Below are 26,682 nucleotides of genomic sequence, written 5' to 3'. Positions count from 1 at the left end.
CGAAACAGTTTTATTTACAGTTGCATAATACAATTCTTCACATCTACTCCGAGTCTGATTCCTCTTTATCTTTGTTCTTGATCTCTGCATTTCAGTCGCAGTACTGCCCCTGGACTAGGATAGGGCCTCATTTGGTACAAAGGCCCAGATGCAGTTGTGTCTGCTCCTGTCTTGGCCTCTCCTTTACGGTCCAGCCCAGATGACCATGTTCCTCTACAAATAAGAGTTCAGAAAAATCAATGGAGAGGAAACACAAGAAACAATATGCCATGTTTGCTGCAGAATACTTAATTTTTAGAATGAAATATGAATTAGCGAGTCACAATTAGGGCCCGCGAATTTCAAGTTGTTAGCCAGTAAATTAGCCAAAATTTTAAAATATTAGTAAAATTTCAAAAGTTTTAGCCAAAGATTAATTTTAACAAATCAGAGAACAAAGTATAATTTTGGAAAGTATACAATACAAACACTTGTATTTCTCCTTTAAAGATTCAGCCTACGCTTATACATTTGAGATAAATAAGGTACTTGTTTTTAATTTTCTCAAGCAGATTTTTTCACAATCTCATGGCACAATTTGGAGGATCCAGGAGCACTTTTTCTTTCTTCTTCTGTGGAATTTTTGGAGAATTTCCTTTTTGCCAAATCAGTTTTTTTCGCCAAATTTACGATTTTCTAGCATTTGGCATGGTTGTGAATGCTTAGCGCGGACCCCGACAATCAGGGATTCCGCTACGGTCGCATTTTTCGCATAATGGGAAAATACTATCTGAATTGCAAAAATAAAGCAATGCTCAAATAAAAAAATTATTTAAAAAAAAAGAGAAATGTGTGATCCTAGAGAGGAAGCATGGATGGGGATAATCAACTTAATCTTTTTTAAATCTGAGCTAAGATGTTTAAACTACAATTAAGTTCGATAACTATTAGTCTTATCCAGCATTATGTCCCCCCAATGACTGCTTTACTAAGAGGAGGGGACTGCAACGTTCTAAACACCAATCATGTTTTCTTTTCTTATTTTAAGTTTTAAAAAAATAGCTGTTGTACTTATTTCTTCAAAGATATCACAGATGAAATATGAATTTCATTTTCAACTGGAGATGAAACACACTGAGGCATATATAAATATATGAGAATGTGTAACATTTTAACATTTTGCTAACATTTTTCGCTCAATTTTAGCTTTTATGCTAAAGAACTTTTGTACCCAGCTTAAACCCTGCCGACAATTAATACAATGATTGCATTAAAAACATAAAATTAACCAGGGATGAGATAACATACAAGTATATATAGATGCTTCACAACATGCAATTTAAAAGGAAATTGTGAGTAAGACATTTTACGATCCATGGAACTAAAGTAGTGGATACTGAAGACAGAGAAAGTTTAGTGGTCTGGTTACAGTGAACTTATATAAAACCAAAGTTCCCTTCAAACTCTGAACAGACAAATAATTATGGGGTGTTGCGTTATTAATCATTCTCTTGTGGTTATTTTCATAGCACAAACTAATTAGTGTTTATTACTGCTTTTTTTTTAAAAAAAAAGCTTTTAAGATCAAAATAACAGTTGCACATAAAGAGATCATTATAGCAGAATCTTTTAAAACTAATATCACACACAGGCATATTTGTTCTTAGTTATGCTTGGAATCATCAATACATCCAATCCGTAAACTTCAGTGAGTTTTCCGCTAAACTTACAACAGAAAACTTTGCCACAAACTCTCACACTCTTAAGTATCACTTAAAAAGAAAAACATTAAAATAAAGACACCCTTAATTACCTGGGAGCTTCTGAGTAAGCAGCGGGGTCCCATGGGGTCTAAATCATTTTCTCGGACTTTAGGACGTCCTAAAGACGGAAATAGTTCATTAATACATATGAATTTGTGATGTCAAACTTAAAAAAGCTATTTAAGCTACAAATAAAAAGACAAGGATAAATACTCCAGCATTGAATAAATACTACTGCTATCCCAAGCTTTGAGAGCTTCAGAGAAACAAATTTCTGATAAATTTTGTCATCAGAATTATCTTTACTAATAATAAAGCTGAAAGTCTGTGTCTCTGGATGTCTGGATTTCTGTATGTCTGTTACACGCAAAGCGCCTAGAACCGTCGTTCGGCCGATTTTCATGAAATTTGGCACAGAATTAGTTCGTAGCATAGGGGTGAGCACCTCAAAGCGATTTTTTGAAAATTCGATTTTGTTCTTCTTCTACTCCAATTTTAAGAACATTTTTACCGAGCAAATTATCATACTGTGGACGAGTAAATTACCAAATTGTCATAACGTGAAACCGTAACATGGAAGAGCAAATAAACACAGCAAATTGACAAAAAATTCATCTTCCATTATTTAAATATATAGGCGAACCAAATGATCTTCTTATTTCTCTACTACAGGCAAAGCCATGCGGATACCACTAGTAAAACATAAAACAACACAGGTAAATCTAGAAATATGAGATTTATACATATATACTAGAGGACCCGACAGACGTTGTTCTGTTCAAACTTTGTAAATTGAAAAGTTAAAAAATTTCAATAAATCATCAAGTGTTTGAACCGTTTTGTTGAAAAACATAAGTAAAAAGAAAATGTTTTAAGCTGCTTGGTGTCAGAATGCGTATAGTATTTATTACAACTTGATTTCTCTAATGCCCACTGAGCAGTTGTTTTATTAACTATTTTTTCTCCCGTACTTGATGGTTTGTAGCTTCAGCCATACTCAAAGGATAAAAATTGTCCTCAGATATTAAGTGTAAAAAACTAACTACCCATCTAGAACAAACGGGAAATCCCGCTGCAACGTCCGCCATATGAAAAAGAAGAAAACAATGGAAAGGATATTGTATGTATGAAAATGATAAACACATGTAAAATAAACACATTCTTCAACTAAAATGACTAAACACTCTTTAAAAACGAAAAACAATTCTTTGCTATTTGAAATATTTCGTCAAACAAATAAAAAAAAAACATTAACAGTAGCTTTAAAATGTAAATAAATGATCACGCAACTCTATTGTTTATATCCAAAGTCGCGAAGCCAACTCCAACCGATGAGTGGTTTGATCTTTTGAACAAACAAACACTTCTAAAACTTCATATATTGCCTAATTTGTTCTTTCCACCAAAGATAAAGATCTTCCACTGCACTGATCTTTTGTGTACAGAACTACCCTGTTGAAATTTATCTGGACAAAAATAAAATTTGTTTCGTCTTTAATCCATCATCTTTCCCTTTAATAATGTACTGATTAGTTAGACAATCCTTAAAGTATTCTTGACATTGGTGCCAAAACTCAGATGCATTTCAGCCGCGAAACGAATGTTGCTAGGTACGGTACTTTCTGATCATTTGGTTAAGAAAACCTAAAGCACCGATCCAGTCACATGGTTCAACTACGACGACAGAACACACGTTTTGCATGAACCTTCCAGTACTTTACTTTAAAATATATCACGGGTCTTTAAATCATAGGCGGATTTAGGACTGAGTTCCTGGGGGGGCAGGATTTTTTTTTTAGCAACATTTTTATTGCCCCCCACTCTCATGTTTTTGTCTGTTTCATGTGATGCATAAGTCCATGCTTTACTTTTTTGTGTGTCGTTTTCATTAATGCATGTTTTCATGCTGTCCTTTTTGAATTAACCTAAAGATAGGGAGCTGTTATCAAGAGAGTAACGCAGGGCTCCAATTTTAAGGGTCCCTGGGTTTCTCCCCCGGAGGAAATTTTGTAAAATGGATATAAAATTCTGCATTTTGAAGCCTTATAAAGGTTAATTGTATAGACATAGAAATTGATAACCAGATAATACCATTATACAGTATTGTTCAAATTTTGTAAGAAACAGCCATTTTAAGTTTGAAAGAAAAAATAAACAATAGATTTCTCATTGCAGCAACTTTTTTTTTTTTAATTATAAGTAGTGCAGAAAACGAAAAGGAATAGAGGTAGTGTATTTTTTTTTCCTTGCTAAACAGATTAACTATATGCAGTAGAAGTAATTGGAGCCCACTTTGCTTAGGATTTTCAAAGACTTATCTAATTATTTTCAAGGACTCTAGAATAAATAAAATTATTTAACGCACTTCATTTGTACTTTCCAGTCTATGATATTTTAATACTTGAGTGTAAAGTTTTACCTTTGTGAGAAATAGCTATTTTAAATTTAAAAGAAAAAAGAAACCGTAGATTTCTCATTACAACAACTTCTATTCAGTTACAAGTGGGACAGAAAACAAAGAGGAATTACACTCTACTTAGAGTGTAATTTTATTTTTGGGCTAAACAGATTGACAATATGCAGAAGTAAGATAAAAGCAAGCAACACCAAAAGAATTTCCAAAATTTTGTATTTGGGATTGAATTAATAGCAAGATGTGAAACATGTGAGTCACAAAAATTTATTTCAAATAATATGTTACAAACGTGAGGACCATGATTTTTACATTTTTGATACAGGATGTGGCAAGGAGCTGAATTTGACATATTTTGGCATTCCTCCCCCTCTACCATTTGTTCTAAATTTTAAAATTTAAGGTTTGTAGCCACACTTTTCCAAATGTTCAAGGTTTTCAAGCACTTAAAAACGAAATTAGTTTTTTCAAGCAATTTCCATTTTTTAAGGAACGAATCATGAATTTTTTTGGGGGGAGTTGGGGACCCACTTCACCTCACTTCAAAGCAGGGGCCCTAAGCAATAGCTTGTTTACCTTATAGGCAAATTCGGCCCTGTTTGTAATTCACTCTTACCTGCAAATTTTTGCTTGATTTGTTTGTAATTTTTACGGTTAAAGGATTTTTACGATTTTACCAATCTTTGTTAGCTTTTTATAGACTTTTATAAAATTTCAGTAAATTTTTCCAAAACTTTTGATGACTCAATTATTTAGATTTCAGTAATGACAAGGTCTGACTCAATTAGATTTAGATGATTATGACTTGCATTAATTTTTAAACGTATTTATAAAGTAAGTAAAATTGTACTCTCCTTCTAAGTAAAAAGATTCATCTAATCAGAACACTCAGATAATTGAAATTTATTCAATTTGCGGGTAGTATTTATTTTCTCTCTCTCTCTTAAAAAGAGAGAGAGAAGGAAAAAAAATTGTTTTTTGTTTTTTAGAATTTCTCAAAAGGCTAATTAATCTACTAAGAACATAAATATTATGCATAAATATACTTGAAATGTGGACACAAATCATAACGAGTAGATCATTCTGTTAGCGCTAATGGGGGGGGGGAGTTTTCCCCCCTTTGCTTTAGGTTCTAATTTGTTGAAATAATCGTCAATTATTATAAGTGTTGCAGCTTAATGTATAGCTCGTTTAGCCTATATTTTCATTCATATACTTGCCCAAAAGGATTTTCAGTCCAAAATAGTGAATTTTGACACATTTTCAACACCCCAGTGACAGCTATGCTATTTTTATTTAATGTTCGTTACCCCCCCCCCCCCCCTTTTCTTTTCTCTCATCAGAAAAGGACATTCGCTTTTCTCTCATCAGAAAAGGACATTCGCTTTTCTCTTCATTTTCATTGAACTATTCAAAAAAGAAAAAGTCATGATTTTTTTTGTTTTAAGATTTTGGAAGACGTGTGGTTACTATATAAAGTCCTCCCAAAACTGGGGGACATTGTCCCTATGACACCCTCTAAATCCACCCATGCCCTTCTGAACTATTCAAAAAAGAAAAAAAATAATGATAATTTTTTTTTAATATTTGGAAGATGTGTTGTTACTATATAAAGTCCTCCCAAAACTGGGGGGCATTGCCCCCCTCTGATCCCCCATAAATCCGCCCATGCTTTAAATCGTTGCTTTTAAGAAATGAAGGCTTCACTCTCTCTCTACGTTTTATCTATTCTCAATTGACATATCACAGTAGGAAATTTCATTACAAAAAGCACAGCTGGCTTTCTTATTGTCCTTTTGGCAACGGGTTAAATATTTATTTCAGTTCTCGCTCAACAATAGGTTAAAATAAATATTAATCATTTGGGAGATTTTACCATCCAATGTTTAAATTAATTAACAAAAACGTTTCCGATTCGATCCATCGCGCTTCAAAACCATGCTTGCCACAACTTAAATACACACAAAAAATTTGATCAAAATCGGTCCAGCCGTTTAAAAGCCTTATGGTGACAACCGTCCGCACAGAAGATTTTTATATATTAAGATATATATGCATATATATATGTATATATATCATTATGTACATGAATAAAAAGACATGCAGATATTAAAAAATAATACATATCTATACTCATTTTGCAGCACAAAGAGTCAGGGAACAAATTGGGTACAGAAAAAAAAACCCTTTAAATAATTTGCACAAAAAAAGGTAAAAAAAAAATGTTAAAATTGCACACTCTTAATGTTGAAGGACCTAGTAAAGCAAAACCTGGTTCTTTCCACAAAAATTTATCAGATTTAGCACACATTTTTTTCTTCTTTGTCAATTTGAAATGTACAAACACACATAGGTAATTCTTCAAAAACCTGACATATTTCCAATCAATTTTTTAAAAAATAAAAATGTTTTAAAAAATCTGAAAAAAATTATACTTACTCTTTGTTAAGAACTCATTAAGGGAAAAATAGAGGGAACTCACTTTAACTATGCTACACCCCTCAAAATGGGGTCTCCCACACCAGGAGAGTGACAAAATGAGTTTTATCAAAGGTTATCAAAAATTTAATTATATATAAAAAAACTCTAACCTTAATTTAAAAGTATGTTACTGCATGACAAAACAAAATCTATGTAAAACCTTCCTTAATGGACACTCCCAAACAGTAAACATCTCCTCGAGTCTCAGTCCATTTTTATAGGTTTTCCCACATTATTCACTCTGAATATCTTACACTCCAAATGTCGGACAGTTATTTTAACCAAAAAAAAAAAAAAAATCCATTGCTATACTAAAATTTTAAACCAACATATCAATAACAAATTTCAAATTAAGTTTGACTGTTTGTTATTTTGAATTCTCTAATTTAGAAAATTATTTACCTAATTCTAGAAAGTTTACTCTAATTTATCTAAGTCAGAGATTTAAAGCAACTTCATTTATTTATTCTAGCAACATTAGAATTAAAAAAATGTATAACCAACAAATCTCTTTTTGAAAATTTGTCTGGACAAGAAAAAAAAGAGATTAAATAAATAGAATTTTTCTACTGCTACATTTTTTATTTATCATTCGCCAAATTCTGCTTTTTTTTTAAAAAAAAATCATAACCTTTATTTTCTATCCAATGTATTGGAAATAAATTTTTTTCTACTAAATTTATTACCGGAGCATTATAAACAAAGTTAGGAGAGTGACGTTTTTTGTACTAGGAAAATGACATTTTCCTTGCAACTTGCCTGTTACATAAGCCCAGGATTATAATTAAGGTAAATGTTATTTTTTTATTCTAAACTTTTAATTCAACTACACACTATGAGTATAATAATTTTTTTCCTTTTATTTAAAACAAAAATGTCGTCCAGGAGAATGACAGCAAAAAGGTTACATACCCATTTTTAATAAAGTTCAAAATGATGTTCCTTGGTTATTTAAATAATTAAATTCATTTGAAAATTGTCATTTTATTCCTTTAAGTATGAGTAATTTAGTACTACAAATTAAATTTGTGAAATGTTAATAATAAATTTTAAAAAAGTTTGAGAAACGAATTGGGACACACCAAAAGAGTGACTTTCCAGTTATTCAAATTTCTTTTCAAGGAAAAAATAGATAAGTTATTGTTTTAATAAGAATGGAACAACATTAGAAAAGATATTTTTAACTATTAAAAAAAAAGAAAGAAAAAAGTTTCTAGGTCAAAAAATCCTTGTGTTAGGCTCCTGGGACATAATATTGTTAGGATTTTGGAGAATCAGCCACAAACATGTATATATATATACATGTATATATATATACATGTATATATATATACATGTATATATATATACATGTATATATAAAAAAATATATATATATATATATATATATTTTTTTTTTTTTTTTTTTTTTTTTCAGACTGTAACAAGTTAAATGCCAAACCAATTTTAAGTGCCGTTCTGTTTAGGGCAGTTAGACAGCTGTCAAGTGGTCCTTTCAGAGCAGCTAGCTTGACAGGCAAGATGGTGCAAACAAAAATAATGGCCCAATTTCTCAATAGGCAGAGTAGGCAGCTCCTAGGGCAGCATATTTTCAGGGGTGGCAAATTATGCATTAATCACAACATTTTTTTAAAAAATTATTATTTTCAAATGGAAATATTAACATTCTTCCACAGCGACATCTTTTTTTTGCTATTTAATAATATTTATTTTCATACAACTTATGAAAATGAAAGAATTTTTAAGCATGGTAATAGATTAGTATAAAACAATAAAAGTGAAAATGAAAATCGGGCGTTGATTGAAGAAAAGCAGGTGTCATTGCGTTTTGCCAAAAGTCGAAACAAGATTGTAGTTTGACTAAGGTTTTCAGGGTGCCGTACTAAAGTGCATTCAATTGTGGTTTCTTAAGTGATTGACACTTATTTTATTTTTTACATAAAAAATATTTTTACAAATTGTTTTCTATAATTATTATGTCTTGGAGGCAAATGAAAATCAGTGACAAGCAATAAAAAGAAACATGCTAAATAAAAAACCAAAAAGTAAAAAACAGTTTTTAGTTTTACATATTTTTAAAATGGGCAGTTTTCAAAAGCGGAAACTTTAGATTCTTTGGAATGTTAATCCAGTTACAATTTGAAATTTCATCGAAAATTGAGGAGTGGTAAGAAACTCCAGTGATGGAACATGACACAGAGGAAACTATTCAAATCACAGATTTGTAGATTTAAAAAAAAAAAAAAATATAGGATGAAGATGCTGTTATAAACAGGGTTTAAATTCCTAAAAAAAAGCAGGAATCCTCTACTCTTCAGAGTGTATATTCACTTTCATTTCAATAATACGAAAATTTTCAAAGACATCAATTATTACATTCAATATGAGAGGTTTCTGAAATTATGAAAGGAGTACAAGGAGGACACAAAAATGTAAGCACGAGAAATCAAATAACAGCAGATATGGTTATGCTTGATAGTGGCATTCTTGGTTACTAAGCACTCAATGGCAGGGAATGTTATTAGCGATATAAAGGAAACTCTCAATTATGTTTTAAGTTATGCCAGAGATGGTTTTCAAAGGAAAGAAAAGGACTCCTCTTCATTTTTGGAGTTGATTCATTATTCAGCTCCAGAGCTCAATATCGATGAGCTTTGCTGCTTATCGCCCAGCCTCTAAAACTTGCTGAATCAAGAGAAATGCATGAGCATAGCTCTTGTGAGCTCCCATGCAAATTAAGCTCTGATTATAAATGGTTAATGCACAAAACATTGCAGTTCAGAGTTCAGCAAATATTTAGCAAATTAGGTGTTAAGTACAGTAAAACCCCTCCCAATGAACACCCTCTTATGCGGACAATTTTTAATTCCACGATTACAAGGTAAATAACATTATTAAACCCCTGTCCAGCGGACAGCCCTATATTGTGGACAAAACAAATTGTCCCGTTAGTGTCTGCATTAAAGGGGTTTTACTGTAACTAACATAGAGATTCAATTTCAAAACATGAATTTAATCAAAATAACACTAATAATGTTGGAAGAAGTAAGAAAATTTATTTGGAATGTAATCGCTTCTTATCAAAATGTCTCTGAGCTAAAAATAATGAATAACGAAGCAACTCAAGGCAGTTAATTAATTCTGAAAATAAAGGTGCTGCCTTATGCTTAGCGTTAGAGATAAATCTCAGTTACTGCTTATTTTCCCCATACACATTTTCCCTTACAGGTCTAAGTTATGTTTATATCATTTTACAATAGTTCAACAGATTATCATTACAAGGAAACATTTTAAGACTTTAAAGAATAAAATAGAACAGGTTTAATAAAACTATAGTGCTATGAGAAAATAAAAATCATCATCTTTGATATGCATGTAAATAAATATACATATTGCAAATATAATTTGAATTGGTCTGAAGTGAATTGCTTAAACACCTACACTTCAACAGTAATGAAGTCATAAAAAACATGCAAAATTAAATAACATAAAATGTCATCATTTCTTCACAAGCTTGACAGTTTTAATTTTGGGAACACTATCTTTAGGAGCTTCAGCTGCATTTTTGGAGTAAGTAAATTTTACTTCTTCTCTTCGGGGGGGGGGGGGGGGGGCAGATTTCAAATCTGCCTATGGGCTAAATTCAGCTTTGATAAGAACAAGATACCAAAAGAACAGCAGACTAAAAGGAAGCTCTAGGAGGAGTAATGTGGCATTTAACGTGTTAAAGTGGGAAGGGAACTAAAATTTCGAAAAAAGAGTAGTCCCTTGGTATCAATAAAGACCATGTCAAAGTTACAAACTGTGTCAGTCAGAAATTTCTAAAATATGGAGAGTTTAATGACCTCGTGATCTGGCATGTTCCCTAGCATGTTCTCTTCGTGCGTGCCTGTCATGTCTTTCTTTTTCTTCATTAGTCCGCTCATTCTCTTCATCTTCAGACTCGTCTTCTGAATCCTGAGGGGGAAAAAAATAAATAACTGATTGAAAAAAAAAATCTTTAGTAATATAAGACTTCAAAAAACAAGGAGAAAATTCAATAAATCAAAATATAATTTGATCAAGTGAACTTGTTCAAGAAAGTCTTACCCAAAAAGAATAGAAAATAAAATGCTGACTAAATAAGTTTTGTCATTGCATAATTTCATACTTTACAAAACAAAAAATAATTGCAAACTAAGTTGTCATAAAAAAGTTTAAAAACAATTTAAACATAAAAAGTTAAGTGTGAAAGTATTCATTTATTTCAAGTTCTCACTTTAAAAGGGGGAAAAGAGACCCAAAAGCAGTTTCTTTCTCTTTTATTTTAAGGGGGCAGAATGAAAAAAAAAAAAAAAAAAAACCAACAACAACATTACATAAATATTAAGGGCGGAAACCAGTTTAGAACAGTCAAAAAATCCATTTTTTTAATGTTATAAAATGAAAGTAAAACTATTCAAAAATATGTTGCCAAATTTGAGTGAAAAATTCCGATCAATTCTAATGCTATGAGCACTTAAAGTGACTGTGCAGATTCGAAAACGTTTTTTCAACTGGTGTGCATCCTAGCTCAAAGAGTTTTTGACCAATTGTTCTGAAAATTTGTGTGAATATTCTTTATTCAATTATACTCTATGTGAACGTAACTCTTTGGTGATATTATTAATAAAAATATTTTGTTTAGGTAATGCAAGAAATGTGAATAAAATGGTAGAAAAACATAACATTGTAATCAAACACATCAAAAACGTGCAATTTTCCACTTTTATTTAATCACAAATAGGTTCATATTCTAGGGAAATAAGTTGTTTACAAGAAAGAAAAACTGGATTCAGTAATGCACACCAGCAACTAGCTCAGATCACGACCACAAATAGACAGCAGTTTCTATCTCCACTCATTCTGGTGGAAATACTTCAAAAAATTACAAGGTGTATTTCAAAAAATGAATAAAATATCCTCCAAGTTCAAAGAAATTCCAATTATTTCTTTTCTGTTTAAAAAAACTCAAAGAAACAGTAAAATTTTGGCCTCCTAAACTAATTTCCACTCTTAATCTTAATGTAACTTTTTTTTTCTACGCTTTTAGTTAATGGGGTGGTTTCCTTCAGTCAAAAGTACTACTTTTAGTCATTGAGATGGATAGAATGAGCAAAAAAATTACATGGGCCCAGAAAATACTTTCATTTTCCCAGTTTTTTTAAAATGTCCAATTTTTCAAACAAGACTAAGTCTTAATGACGTCACAAATGATGCAATTTGGCGCATCTTTCTACTACATTTCCATGTTATGATAATCAAGCAGCGAATTAAAATTGCGCTCTACGCTTGATATCAACCATATCGTTGCCAATACACGTAAGTAAAGATGCGAATTAAACATAGATGTGAAAGGCAACATTGAATGGTATTTCATCATTTGTGATGTCACACGACAGAAGTGTAAACAATGAAAGCGCAACGATTTAAGTAATTTTTTTAAAATATTAAACTTAAAATAAATTATTTAAAAAATGGTCAGATCCTATGTTTTTGCGCATGCTCTTTCAGAAAAAAAAAAAAAATACTTTTAAAATTTTGGAAACGACCCCATTGAGAAAAAAAATTATTAATTGTCATAAAGAAGGACTATGGCTATGGATAGATATACAACTATTATGCCCATAAATATCGGTAGTCCCCACTGAAAAATACTCTTTTTGAGACAATAAGATCTGATGGGATCTAATCTAATTTGTATTAAGTAAAATGCTCTTATTTTTGTAAGAGAGATTCTGGATAGTGAGACCACCAACAAACACCCATGATTCAACAGCTGTCACCCACTTTAATTTCTCTGAACATCATGAGTTCAAAATAGGTTTTTGTAATAACAACCCTTATATGATGTTTTCCTTATCAATTAACAGAAATTAAAGCTTTCAAAATTATCACTGAATATTTGAAATACTAGATCAAAACATTTGCAAACTTACACTTTGATCCAAGTCTTCCCCTTCTTCCATAGGTTCTAAGAAATTTTCTTTAATCAATGCTGCAAAAGAGAAGATTAAATCAAGAAGTGGGAAAGCAAAAATAATTCACAGTAAATAAAAATAGCAGATGTTTATCGGCCATTCAGATTCATTATCAAGTCAGTGTATTTACGGGGAAAAATGAATGTATATAAAATATGAAATCATAAATACTTATGCATTATAAAAACAATGTTTTTGCAAGGTTCATTAACTATTTAATACTTTAATCTGCTTCATTTACTACTAAACTAGGATTTAATAAAAATATTTAAAAAAATAAGTTGAAGACAAATAAATAAATAAAAAAGCTAATTTTAGTGCAGCATCATGAACTGAAAAATATGTAATTTACTGGAATTTTTTAATGCTTATAATAAAAATATATTCAAAAAAAAAAAAAAAAAAACTTTCCTAAAAAGACAGAAAAGGGAACAGATGAAAATAAAATTATTATTTATTTAAATATACTGTTATTTAAAGCAAAATTATTTTACAGCAATAAATTAAATTTTACTGTTTTTTTATATAAGATTTAAATTCGAAAATTTTAATGTATGATGCAAAATAAAAAATATATATAAATGCTATAGTTTGCTCCTTGTACTATATTTAACTCGCTTTTGCCCAGATGCATGTTAGAATAAAACCTAGTTCAATACAGCTGGGCAGGAATTCAGTTTCATTGTGATTGATTAATAGAATGCATAATTAATAAACAATAAAACTTATTTATTCTTCAGTATTATATAAACAATAAAGATATTATCAGTAAGACATAAAATAAGTATTTCATTAAAAATAAAAGCCATTTTTTCCATAATTAGTATAGATTTTGCTAGTTATTAGAATATATTTTCACTACTCAACTTAATTTTTTTAAGTAAGGAAAAGGTTTAAAAAAAAGGAGGGGGGGGGACCAGATTTTCAATAAAATATTTTAAAAGTCACATTGGATAAAAGATTGTGTACAGTCAACAATGATACAAATGTAATTGGTTCAAATTAATCAATTAAAATAATTTAGAACACATAATTAACTAGAAAACAAGAATATAGAAAATTATAGTTGGTGCAAACCTAATTTGGTACTGTCTTAACTTGTAAATAGGATCTGCTTTGCCTGCACAATGCTGCCAGGTAAGGTTTGCCCCAATAATAGTATATTAAAAATAATGGTGATGGTGGTGTCAGAAAATATTATTCACAGAGTAATATTTTAAAGTAGTTTAAAAATCCAAAGTAGGAGGGGAGAGGAGCAGAAAAAAAAGAGCAAAACCAAAGTTTACAAACTTATGGAAATTTTTTTGTAGTAATCTATTGTATATGTTAGTTTAAAAGCATGCAAATTACAATGCCATACAATCAGGCCCGAATCTGTCCCCATGTCCTTAAGGGGTCCAAAAGCCAAAGAAATTGAAAAAAAAACTAGCACTAAGACTGATTAACGTTACAAATATACACTGCTGGCCTCTGGGGGGCTGGCCTATGTTGCAGGGGGGAGGGGGCAAAATTTATTGATCTGTGGCTGCATACAAGGTAAATTACAATTAATGCGCATTTTTAAGGTTTTGCAAAGAAAATTTTTGTACAATTTTTTCTAAGAAGATAGATAAATAGAGTCCTTTTAATCAGAGGTTCTTATTGAAAGGGAATGGGATTATAACAAATGTCTCTTAACTAGAAGTGCCCTTTAAGGGGAAAAAATCGTATGGCATATTTTATTTTAAATAAATAACTAGGACAAAACATTGATTGTTTTCAGACAGCCAATGAGCAAACATTTTTTCTACATGTATGAAAATGTATTGAATAAATTACTTACAATATTCCTAACCACAAGATATAGCTAGGCTTTTTCAGAGCTTGAAAATTTTCTTTGACATTTTAAAGGAGAGATTTATTTTGGAGGAATGAAAATATTTCCGGAAGTGTAAACAATAACAGCGATCATTTCCCTTAAAAACCAACTTTCTAATAATGAAATGGAAGGTAGCATTTAAAAAGATGGGGTACTATTTTAATTTTTAACATTTAGAATGTTTGACCATAGAAAGATAAAAATACAATGAATCTGCACACAAAAAATCAAAACTATCTTTGACATTTTGTATTAAAATTTTTTTTTTAAATGCAATGTTTGAGAAATACAAATTGTATCCCCCCCCCCCCCATTTTTCCTACGATAATTATTAGGAATACAATGCATGAAAAAATACTAGGTTCAATTTTTAAGGCCTACATTTGTTTTTAAATGCATGAAATGCACTTGCAGATGCAGATGCATTAAAAATACTTCTTTCCCAAATCTTTTATACATTGAAAGAATAAACAATACCTCTTAGTTTTTCTGCTGGTAAGGAAACTTTGCTTCTTGGATGCTTTGGTGATAGCCAAGATACTTCATTAGTTTTTGTATTCCAATAATAGTGTCTTCCTCTGAAAAAAAAAAAAACAATTTCTGAATAAACATATCAGAAAAATTAAAAACTGAACAACATACACAAGGAAGAAATTGATGTAAAACCCAGAACCTAGAAAAGGTCCGCATACATAAAGAAACTAGAATAGAATAGGCAGTAGCATAACTATGGGGTTTAGCGCCCATGGCGAACTAAAGAAATTGCCCCCCCCCTCCAGGGTTGTCCACATGGGAAGTCACTGCAGGATTTTTTCTTTGGAACATTTTGATTAATTGATTTGATAAAATAGGAGGCAGCATTGTAATTTTTTTTTCTTATTTTCTTTTTTAGAATTGTTTTCAATGATGCCCAATGTTCCTTCTCAGTAGATGTTATATAAGTGTATATATATATACACCCGCTAGCTCTTTTTCTTACGAGTTTTTTTATTTTTTTTTAAAATTTTTTAAAAGTATTTTTGAACTCTATGATCAAAACAAAAAATATTTTTTTTTTTTTTAAATCAGTCAAAATGCCATCCCCCTGGCTGCTGCGCCCCTGGCGAGAGTCGCTCCTGATAACCCCTAGTTATGCTACAGAGAATAGGTGCACAGTCAAAAGTAGCCTGAGCCAATTGTTGCTCCCCTCCTTCACACTTAATAAGATCTCAATGTCTGTAACTCAAGTGGAAAAATGCCCACAGCCCTTTTTTTATATAAAGAAACATTCTGGTTGGCCACAGGAGAAGAATAACATTCATACTATGTATTATAATGCATTCATTAAAGTTATAAATTGCATTTTATATAATTACCATTTTGGATAGCAAATTATGCACCAGAATTCTGACTTGTCAATAGAAAAAAACAAAACAAATTCTGGGATGATACCAGAAAAGTTTACACCTGCATTCAGAAATATCTCACTTTATGTGGTTAGAAGGTAACTTCAAAGTACCTAATGAAATGGCTCCATATAAAGTGAAACATTATTTCTATAAGAAAATAAGCAATTAATAGGAATTTAGTTTGAATACAAATCAGAATTTACTGAACTTTTTAGTATTATCTTTTAAATTAATTAAAAAGCTTTTTATTATTTGAGAGAAAAATTACTGCTGAAAGATAAGTTCTGAATGTATAGCAATGTATATCCCCAGTTACCCCCCCCCCTCTCCCAACCACCTTCCGGTATGAGCCACCTGTGCTCTGCAGTTGATGGGTTGAAGTAGCAATACAGTAGAGCCTTGTTTATTACACGCTGGGTTTATTTTACGCTGTCTAAAATTTGACCCCTTTATTTTATTTTGTGCGAATGAGTCTTAGTTTTAGGCAATGTGGCAATGCAAACAGATAAAAATTTTCTTTCTTTCAAAATCCAAGATTACATGCAATAAACTTCATTTTGGCATGTTAATGATCAAGATTGGGCCACTGGAGACAGTTTACGCGATTGGTTCCAGAGCTCTTAGGAGTGACAAAGGAGGACAAACCAAGGAGGATATCAACATCCATGACACAATACCAAAAATGTTCACCTTGAAAATTTTGAGCCATTCCTTAACAATCTTTTTGATTTGCTAGTGAAGGAAGATTCTATCATGTAAATGCCGCAAGTGATCATACACACTTTAATGCTATGTAAAGAACAACAGAGAAAAATTCTTAATGGCTGCCAAAATATTATGTAGTATTTTGGCAAAATTATATGTATTAATTTTTTGTTTATAAAAAGGAGCTGTCTATGTACATAGCCAGCTCCTTTTCATAAACAAAAAATCAATTTATGTTTTCTTTATGCATGTTGTGCATATATATCATATAAGTACACATTAAACTTAATAATAAAATTAGTCATCACAAGAATGAAGCATTTTTTTTATCTATGGAACCTAATCCTGTTTTAACAGTAATAATAAATCTTAATTTACATGGCATTTCTGCAGAACGTAAATTCCTATGCAGCATTGTCTTGCTTGTATTATAAATAAAATTTGTATCTATATAGAGAAATTTGAGTGATTGATCTCTGTCTAACACTTGGCTACAGGTCTGTACAACACAGGCTTACTGCTGGACTAATTTTCGAAAACCCTGTGAAATGATAATAATTGAGTAGGTAAGATTAATGCTAGAGATATGAAAATTTAAATTGTTCAATTGAAAAGTGCCCTTAAATTATTATTATTTTATTAAGTTTTTGAATCAAAGTAATTACTGAAACACTTAACACAGTCAAAACAAAAAATTAGCTATATTTTGGGCACACAAAAACTGATACTCTATTAAGAGCAAAATTTTTGAATGAAATATGCAAAAAAAAATTGTGATTAGGTCAAGTTAACAAGAACATAAAATTCTATAGTATAATTCCATGCCTTTTCAATAAGTTTACTTCATTAAAATCATTGGAAGTTGTATATAGTAACTAAGCATTTAACCAAAAGGGGAAAGGAAAAAGACATACATTCCAGGATCATAAATTTCTTCCCAACCATCTGGTAAGGGATATTTCTTTAGCATCAGTAATCTTTTTCTTTCAGTTTTGGGAGAAGGTAGTTCTTTTCCAGATCCCCAAGCATCTTTACAATATTTGGTACAATCATGATATATGTTCCACTTATTCGGGCAACCAATCCAAGCTTCTTTGAGTTCAGAAAAGTCTTCATGCACAACACCATTTTGTGGAACGTACTCTTCCTTTTCATTGTCATCATAATCCTCTGCAATGACTTCTTCTTCAATTTCTGAAACAACAATAAATGTTAGAATGTGCAGGTTTACAATACATTTTTTAAAATTTCTCTAAGATAATATTTTGTTTAAAATAGTCATACTCCTCTATAACCAACCCTCAAATGGCTGACTTTAGAGATTGCTATACCTAATAGCTTGCTACTCAGGGTTGGTAAAAAAAAACGTTTTTTTTTCAAAAACCCAAAAAACCGTTTTTTTTTTTTTTTTGTTTAAACCAGGTTTTTTTGGTTTAAACCGGGTTTTTTTGGTTTATATACTATTTGCGAGAAAAACAATTAATTTTCGGAAGGTAATTAAGGTTCCATGCAATTAACAGTTATTCAATAGTCACATTATACCTAATTTCTTGATTAATTAAAGAGATAAGAACAAAACCTTGTAACTAAATTAAATAATTAAAATAGCTTTCTGCAGGGGAAATATTGATTGAAATGTTTGACTTGATTAACATATTAGTATGCATGTATATATATAGACCCTTTATGATACGAAATACTTCAAGTAGTGGTTGTGATGCGGGTTAAGATAAAATATAATGAAGATCCAAGAAAAAAACTTTATAAAACCAACATAATATGAATAATTATCGAATAAAAGTAAAAGTTATATTTTTAACTTGCCCTTCCATCTCACGATCACAGTTTTTACACTTAGCTCCTTTTTCCTCCTTTTCTGGCTTCATTTTTGATTTCATCAAATGAAAGTCAGATTAGGTCTTTTTTTCTACCAGAATTAGACATTCTTTTTAAAACAATATGTAAGTAACTTTTGTAAACTGCACAGGTTAGCTAAGGCAAAGCAAATACCAAAATCCCAATTCCAATGAACAAAAGGGAGGGGGGGGGGGGGGAACTAAGAATTATCTGCACCCAATAGTCATAAAGCAGCATAGGTGTATAGCCAATCAAAATCTTTTGAGCACACAGAATCCAAAAACACCAATGGAGAGTGTAGTTTATATGTGAAGATTTATATATTTCTCAATCAATTTTTACACATACATTTGCATTTTGTTCTGGGAATTTAAAAATTTGTCTTTTAATCTTCCTACATTATAATATAAGGAACTATTATGTATCATAATATGAAGTATAAACTTTTTTAAAAATTTGATCCAAAAAATATTATTTGTGTTAACCTGCAGAACAAATCTTAACTTTTAGGTACAAACAAATACAAATACAAATGTGACGACCAGCAACAGGCTCTGGGCCCAGCTAGGCTGGTCCTAGTCAATTAATTAGTCCCCAATGACGATCAATGGCCCTCTTAAAGCTATTCACTCCCTTGCTCATTACCGCCTCTTCCGGTAAGCTATTCCAAGTGCCCACGACCCTGCTAAAGTAGTAGTTTTTCCTGATTTCCAAGTTAGCCTGAGATTTAAATAGCTTAAAACAATGACCCCTTGTCCTGCTTTTCCGGCAAAAATTTAATCCATTTACATCTTTCATTTTGATAAATTTAAATAACTGAATCATGTCCCCTCTGACTCTCCTTTGCTCCAGGCTATACATGTTAAGCCTATTAAGTCTGGTATCATAATCTAAATCTGAGAGTCCCCTTACTAATTTAGTTACCCTTCTTTGAACCCTTTCCAATACAAGAATATCTTTCTTCAGATAAGGCGACCAAAACTGAACAGCATACTCCAAATGAGGTCTTACTAAACTCCTATATAAAGGCAGAAGAACTTTCTTAGATTTGTTTGAAGTAGATCTATTGATGAACCCAAGCATTTTGTTGGCTTTGTTACTAGCAATACTGCACTGTTGACTAAACTTGAAGTCCTGATTTATAAAGACACCCAGATCCATAACATTTTCTGCCTGATTTGTGACTGAACCCTGTAAACGATATCTCATTCGCTTATTTCCATGACCTAAGTGTAGCACTTGACATTTCCCTACATTAACTGCCATACCCCATTTATCTGCCCACTTAGTAGTATGATCTAAATCCTCTTGCAGCTGTTTTACTTGTTCTTCATTTTCGACAATCCCCATAACTTTTACATCGTCAGCAAAACAATTCATACTTCCAGAAATATTTTCATTGATGTCATTCATAAATATAATAAACAAAAGAGGCCCTAAAACTGATCCCTGAGGAACCCCACTTAAAACATCGCTCCAATTAGAATGATTTCCTCTCACAACTACTCTTTGCTTCCTACCAGTAAGCCAATTTCTAACCCAAAGTAAAGTTTTTCCTCCTATTCCAATGTCAGCTAACTTGCTGAGAAGAGCAACATGCGGTACCTTGTCAAAAGCTTTTTGAAAATCAATATAAACAACATCCACACATTTTTTGTTATCTAAAGCTGAGGTAACCTTGTCGTAGAAATGCAATAAATTAGTAGTACAGGATTTACCTTTCCTGAAACCATACTGCAAACTAGTCAACAGACTATTAGTCTCTAAGAACATCATGATCTTAATTTTGATCAAAGTTTCGAAAATCTTACAAATCACTGAAGTCAAACTTACAGGTCTATAATTCCCAGCAATACCTTTAGACCCCTTCTTGAAGAGTGGCGTTATGTTAGCCAGCTTCCAGTCCTCTGGCACCGTCCCCGAGTTATAAGAAGCATTGAAAATATTCAAAATAACATCCACTAATTCCTCTGCACATTCAACTAAAATTTTTGGATAAATATTATCTGGTCCCGGAGCTTTAGTTGCTTTAATCTTTTTCAAATGAAATAAAACCTCCTCCCTGGAAAATACAATTAAGTTAGACTGTTGATTACCTTACAAGTCAAAGTTAAAACTCCAGGAAAGTGCAAATAAATGGGCAAAAATGTCACACCCCTGCAACAGGAGTGAGCAATATAATGAATTGCATCTACAATAAAAGATTCAATCCTTAGTAAATCTTAACTAATCATGCATTTTAAGCATAATGATGGAAGTTGACTGAAATCTGCTTTATGGCACATATATGAAATAAAAAATATATTAATATTTTTTTTCGATTAAAGCTTGTAATACATTTTGAAGAAGCAACTTTGCAATTTTAGTATTTATCTGTGCAACTTAGCTAGGAACTTAGCATAAATGGAATTTTACATTTTTCAATATGTGTGGGGAAATCAATAATGTATCAATGCGGGTACATCAATGTGGGGTAAAGTGGTTTTTTTTTTTTTTGGCTTTTTTTTTTAAATTTTTTTAAAAAAACCGCATGGTTTTTTAAAAAAAAACAATTGGTTTAAACCATGGTTTAAACCAAACAACCCTGTTGCTACTTCCGATTAAAAAAAACTGAATTTGTTGCGATACTTCTATAATGAACATAATTACATGATATTTCATTAGTAATTAGGGTAAGGAAGTAAAATGTACTAAGTATACCATATTACTCTATAATAAACTAACTAAAAATTTCCTTTTTTTTATTAATTTTTCCAAAGCATGGAAGAAGGTGTTATTTTCGGGTTGCAAGTTCTGGGATTTTATATGCATGTCATCAATTCTTTAGCCAAGAAATTGCAAACAAATCCGCAACATGTTGATCTATAGTTTCAGTTGCAAAAAAAGAAAAAAGAAATCAAAGCATTGACTGGAACAGAAATTGAAGGTCCAGGACATCTTCTGTTTCTTCATCAATATCAGAAAATCAGTTCAAAGTCAAGATGTTCTCGCAAAGGTTTTGAATTGTTTAGAAAATACCAAAGCTTGTAAAACCAATAAAGCTCCTTGTACATGTTCAAAATAAAAAAATTCTGTCAAATAAAATTTTTTTGAAGTAAATCCATTTTTAAGATTAGATTTTTTTTTCGAAAGATATGTGATGTCTTTCTCACTTTTTCCCCCAGATGAAGACAAATTTGAAATTTTATACATTTTTTGGATTGTTATTGCCTATTCTTTAGCGTTTGGGGATGGTTACAGGCGTCTGAATTTACATTATTGACATAGGACTTTTGTTTAGACCATTCAAATGGTTTGTTACAACAGATGGATCGCTATAGAAAGGTTCGACTATATAATCATTTTAGCCATTTTTTAAATTTTAAACATAATATTATTTCTAGAAAGTATATGGTTATGAATAAAGGTAACAGTATGATTTACTGAAGTTGAAATAATTTTCCAAAAAATAAGCACAACATTTCTAGAAAAAAATTTGGACATCTTTAAAATTTACTATAAATAGAGCTACAAAATAAAGCAGCTTAGCTATTAGCTAAGCTACAATATTTTGTTTAAAAAAAAATAAAAACAATCTTCTAAGATGCTAGGATAGGTCTGTCTCTCAAAAAGAAAATGTTAAGTTATTGAAAATATTACTTTATTATATGCAGTGACGTAGCGAGCAAAATTTTGGCATAGAATATGATCAAATTTTGGAGTGGGATGAGTTAATTTCACTTTTTTCTATGGTCTAAAAAGGAAAATTTCTGCATTTCTGAGGCAAGCTCAGCATTCATCCCAAAATCCAATATCTCCCCCCCCCCATCCAATACACCATAGATTATCTAAGTTTTTGGTCAAAAATTACCGAGTTGACAAAACCAAAAAATTTTACAAAATTAGATAACTACACTAAAAAAACAATTATACAATTTTTTTTTGTTGCAAACTAACTAAAAATTGGTTTATTTGTTTGCTTGCGAAGATTTTTTAAGATTTATACCTAACCAGGGAAAATAACTTTTTGGCGTAATATATCCTGGCAGTAATAGTACAAGTTTTTCGAAGTTTATTGACATTCAAGATAACACAAGAAAGATTTACGGCTCAAAAAGGGGAAACCATGCCCATGGCATTGGTTGGAATCAAACCAGGGTTCAAAAATAACATATTTTCAAAAATATTGAAAATATCCGATATTTTGATATATATCTGATATTTTCAATCAGCACAAACTAATGTCTTCAAAATAGTAAAAGCATCCTCAAATCACTCCTTAATTATTAATACAATATGTAGACTTAAAATTAAGGTTTCTTTCACTATTCATATCTAATATTTCATTTTACCTTTTTTTCAATTTTAATAGTTAATTTAGCATTAGCTGTTTTATTCTTTTGTCTTCTGTTAGCTACTTTTACAATTATATGTATCAGAAATAAACAATATGCAATAGTCAGGAGCACACTCATAAGACATTTTCTTTTTTTCCAGCCCATGTTTAATATTTAATTACGTACTTTTAATGCAAATTAAAATTGTTAAATTACTAATAATGTTATGAATATAAAATAAAAAAGAATTATTTTATTATATTAATGATGTATTAATACATGATAAAAATATAGTACATAACTTTTTGGTTATTTTTAATAATAAATGAGCAATATTACTATGATGAATATAATTTTTATATTGAAAATACCGTAGTTGGAAAAAAAAATATCGAAAAATATCAAAATATCATAATATTTTCAAAATAAATATCGGATATATGTATCATGATATTAGTCGACTGATTACTGATATATATCGGCGAACCCTGAATCAAACCCATAACATCTGGCACAGAAGATGAAGCTCCTATCTCAGAGCCACGGATATCCCTAAAAACTAGTAACAGCATAATAAATCAAACTTCAATTTAAATAAAAAAAAACATTCTTTTTATTTTATTGACTGTCAATTTCAAATTAAATTGAGAGTAAAGGGACAAAAATTATTAAATCTAAAAAGTAAGATGGAAAAAATGCACTTTATAATTCAGGGGCACCAACTTGCAAATATTATAGAGGGGGACGGATTTCACCCAGGAGGGAGGGGCAGGGGCGTAGCTAAGGGGGGGGTTTTGGGGACAAAACCCCCCCCCCCGAAAAGTTAGTCTCAAAAAAAAAAAAAAAAAGAGAAAAAGAAGAGAGAAGAGAAAGAAAAAAAAAGAAGAAAAGGAAAAAATTCCAAGCGATATATATATATATATATATATATATATATATATATATATATATATATATATATATATATATATATATATATATATATATATATGTGTGTGTATATATATATATGTGTATATATATATATATGTGTATATATATATATATATATATATATATATATATATATATATATATAAGAAAAGTAACCCCCCCCGAAAGTCGGGTCTAGCTACGCCACTGGGGAGGGGGGTCTTGGGAGCTCCTTGAAATGTTCGTATTTTTGCACCTTGAAAATGCCATTTTACATATTTTCTGACGTGGGTAATTTGCTTGAACCAACTATACAGGACATGGCGTTTTCAAGATATAGGAATCTAAAAATTGGTATGCAAATGTTTCTGGTTCAATCAGACCATGTCCTTTATCTTATTTACAGTTCTATTTTGTGGAGAGCCGTGCAGTGGATACATATTGGTTGTGGCTGTTAGCAGTAGCGAATCTAGCCGATCATTTTGGGAGGGGCCATACGAAATTTTTGACCAAACTCCACAGAAGTTTTATTAAAATGAAGTTTTAAAAATTCAATTTTAGGCTATCTTTAGAGACGTTTGGTAAGGGGGATGGGTTTAGGAATCTCCCTCAAACATGTTTCAAAACTGAAATTTCTGTGTAATTTTTCAAATTAGTGTCCTAAAAAAGCATTTTAGATTATTTTTGATGATGCTGCCAGGGTTCGGGTGCTGACCCCAAACACTTTTTGAAAATGAAGTTAAGAAACCGAAATATTCAGCCACAAAATGTTGAGAAATTAAGAAAGTGGGTTTGTGCTCTTCTACTGTCGAACCTAAAAATGCACCTTTAGGCAATTTTTGCTGACATTAAAGAGTGAGGGAGGGTGCTTGGAATGTCCCCTTCCTGGAAATTTTTTGCCATTGAGGCTGTAAAAATCCAAGTATAAGCCATTTAAGCCACTTTTAATCAAGATAAGGAATAAGGGCTGGAGTTGAAAAATTTTCTAAATTGAAGTCCAATATGCAACTTTGGTTAAATTTGTGGCATTTTGGACAAGCATCGGAAAAGGGGCCTCTTTCCCAGAAAAAAATCGAAATTAAAGCCATAGAAACGTGAATTTAGGCTCCCTTTGGTCTCGTGAGCAATAGGAGTACTCTGAGAACAATAGTATTAAGAGATTGCCCAAGTGTCTAAAGTTGGAATCAAGAAACGATGAAACGATGGAGCAAAATTTTGGATATAATAGTTCTGTTTGATGAGATGGATATAATTTATCTCCCAATCAAGACCTAAAATTCTTTTAAAGTAAAACACATATGTTGCATTTTGTTATCTTCTCACAATATTTTCTTTCATTTTGTTTATTTAAATAAAAAATCCTACAATCAAAGGTTTTGGGAGAGGTCATGGTCCCAATGGCCCCCCTCCAGATCTGCCCCTGGCTGTTAGTCAAAAACAACTTTTGAAGCCCAGCTAACTTCCCCTCATATATTTGATGCAACATACTCTAAGCAGTCCTCTTATATCTGGAAAAGGCAAGTCTAGGCATACAAGAACATCTTTTAGTAAATTAAAAAGGGTCTTTGCCTTGATATATGAAATTTTATAAATGCCTACAAATTCCTAAAAACTTAACAATTCTCATTGACACTCAAGCAAAAAGAAACTCTTCTTCAAGTAAAGCACTGGCTACTTCCCCTAAAAAAAGACATACCCACACAAAAATTATTGGGGGGAGGGAGACGAGCCCCCTCAAGCTCCATAGAGTCGGCGCTAGTGCTATAATGGATATCAAGCAAAGACATTCTTGGAAGGAAAAAAAAAGTCATATTGCTCATTAATCCCAAAAAGCAAATAATTTTTTTACCAAATATGAAACTAAATTAATGCAAATGAAGTACAAATTCAGTGGTGCATCTAGAAAATAGTTTTAAGGGTGCACTCTAAAAGTTTCTCCCATTTGGCAAGGGAAGGGTAGGGAAACATTTTGAAATTTCAGTCTTAAGAACTCAATTTTAGACCGTTTAATGCTCACTAGCTTAATGTATGTTTCTAAATTGTATTATTTTCATTACCAGATTTATAATGCTAGGAACATCAGCTCACTATTTAAAGAGGGCTGCATGCAAAGGGTAAATCTTTCATAGTGTTATAATCTTTTAAGCATGACTATCTTTCTTGCACAAGCCAGGAAGAGGGAGAGGGTTGATGGAAATTTAATGTCTCCCTCCCCCCTTTTTTTTGTTATTTTCACTGTCGAAGCTCTCCTTCAGATAGTTGATCAGCTGTTAATTATTATTTTATTTTCATTTTCGTAACACATTTAAAGAAAGGTTGAAAAAGGTGACAAAAATTTCAAAAGGTGACTGAAGGGGAAAATTTTTTTAAAAAGTGACTGACTCCTTGGTCTGAAGATGGGCAAGGGCGGCAGTTTCACCATTTGTCCTGGCTCGGAAAAATAGATCCGGCACTGACTAATGTTTAATAGAATAAAGTCTGGGCGTCCAAACGTACATTCTACCAAATAATTTAACTTTCAATAGTAATTTCAGGTGTGATAACTTTTATTTCTGTTGCAGACAACTGGGAAAATGGTGTATGTGTTTGTCAATATGTTACCTGGTTCCGCAGCTTTAACGATTCCTCGCTTTTGAAGACGAGCTAATAAAGCTTGAGGAAGCGGCATATTGAAAAACAAAAGTAAATCGTTCTTGATACAATTCAAGTTGAATGTACAAGAAACCCCGAGACTTTTTCTTTTTTTTGGAGTTGAATTTTCCGGAGAACACTTGTGAAGCAAGGAAAAATTTATTTTTGTTTACAATTTGTTGTTTCGATTCGATTAAAATGATGTCATCGAATTTTTAAAATTTTTCATGAGGGAACGAACTTTTACTTTAGAAACTGAAATTAGCAGAAATTAAAATAAAAGGTTGTACTCATTTAGTATTTGATTTTATTATTCACAAAAAAAAAACTTTGCTTCTAACATTTTTTTAAAATTATTTATTAGTTTAGCCTTGAAAGTT

The 26,682-nt window shown here is 31.2% G+C and overlaps 1 protein-coding gene across 1 annotated transcript; it reads right to left on the bottom strand.

Moving 5' to 3' along the window:
- LOC129225659 (polyglutamine-binding protein 1-like) lies at positions 1-26,464 on the bottom strand. The gene is given in 8 exon segments (XM_054860134.1): positions 1-213; positions 1,793-1,821; positions 1,823-1,860; positions 10,482-10,593; positions 12,594-12,652; positions 14,971-15,071; positions 17,501-17,780; positions 26,273-26,464. Coding segments are annotated over 8 exon segments (834 nt in total). The 5' UTR covers positions 26,340-26,464; the 3' UTR covers positions 1-65.
- Positions 26,465-26,682: the final 218 nt, after the last annotated feature.

The sequence above is a fragment of the Uloborus diversus genome, chromosome 7 (assembly GCF_026930045.1).
Source record: "Uloborus diversus isolate 005 chromosome 7, Udiv.v.3.1, whole genome shotgun sequence".
In the NCBI taxonomy this organism is placed as follows: domain Eukaryota; kingdom Metazoa; phylum Arthropoda; class Arachnida; order Araneae; family Uloboridae; genus Uloborus; species Uloborus diversus.
The sequence above is the reverse complement of the archived record's forward strand: the minus strand, read 5'-3'. Positions and strand labels throughout refer to the sequence as shown.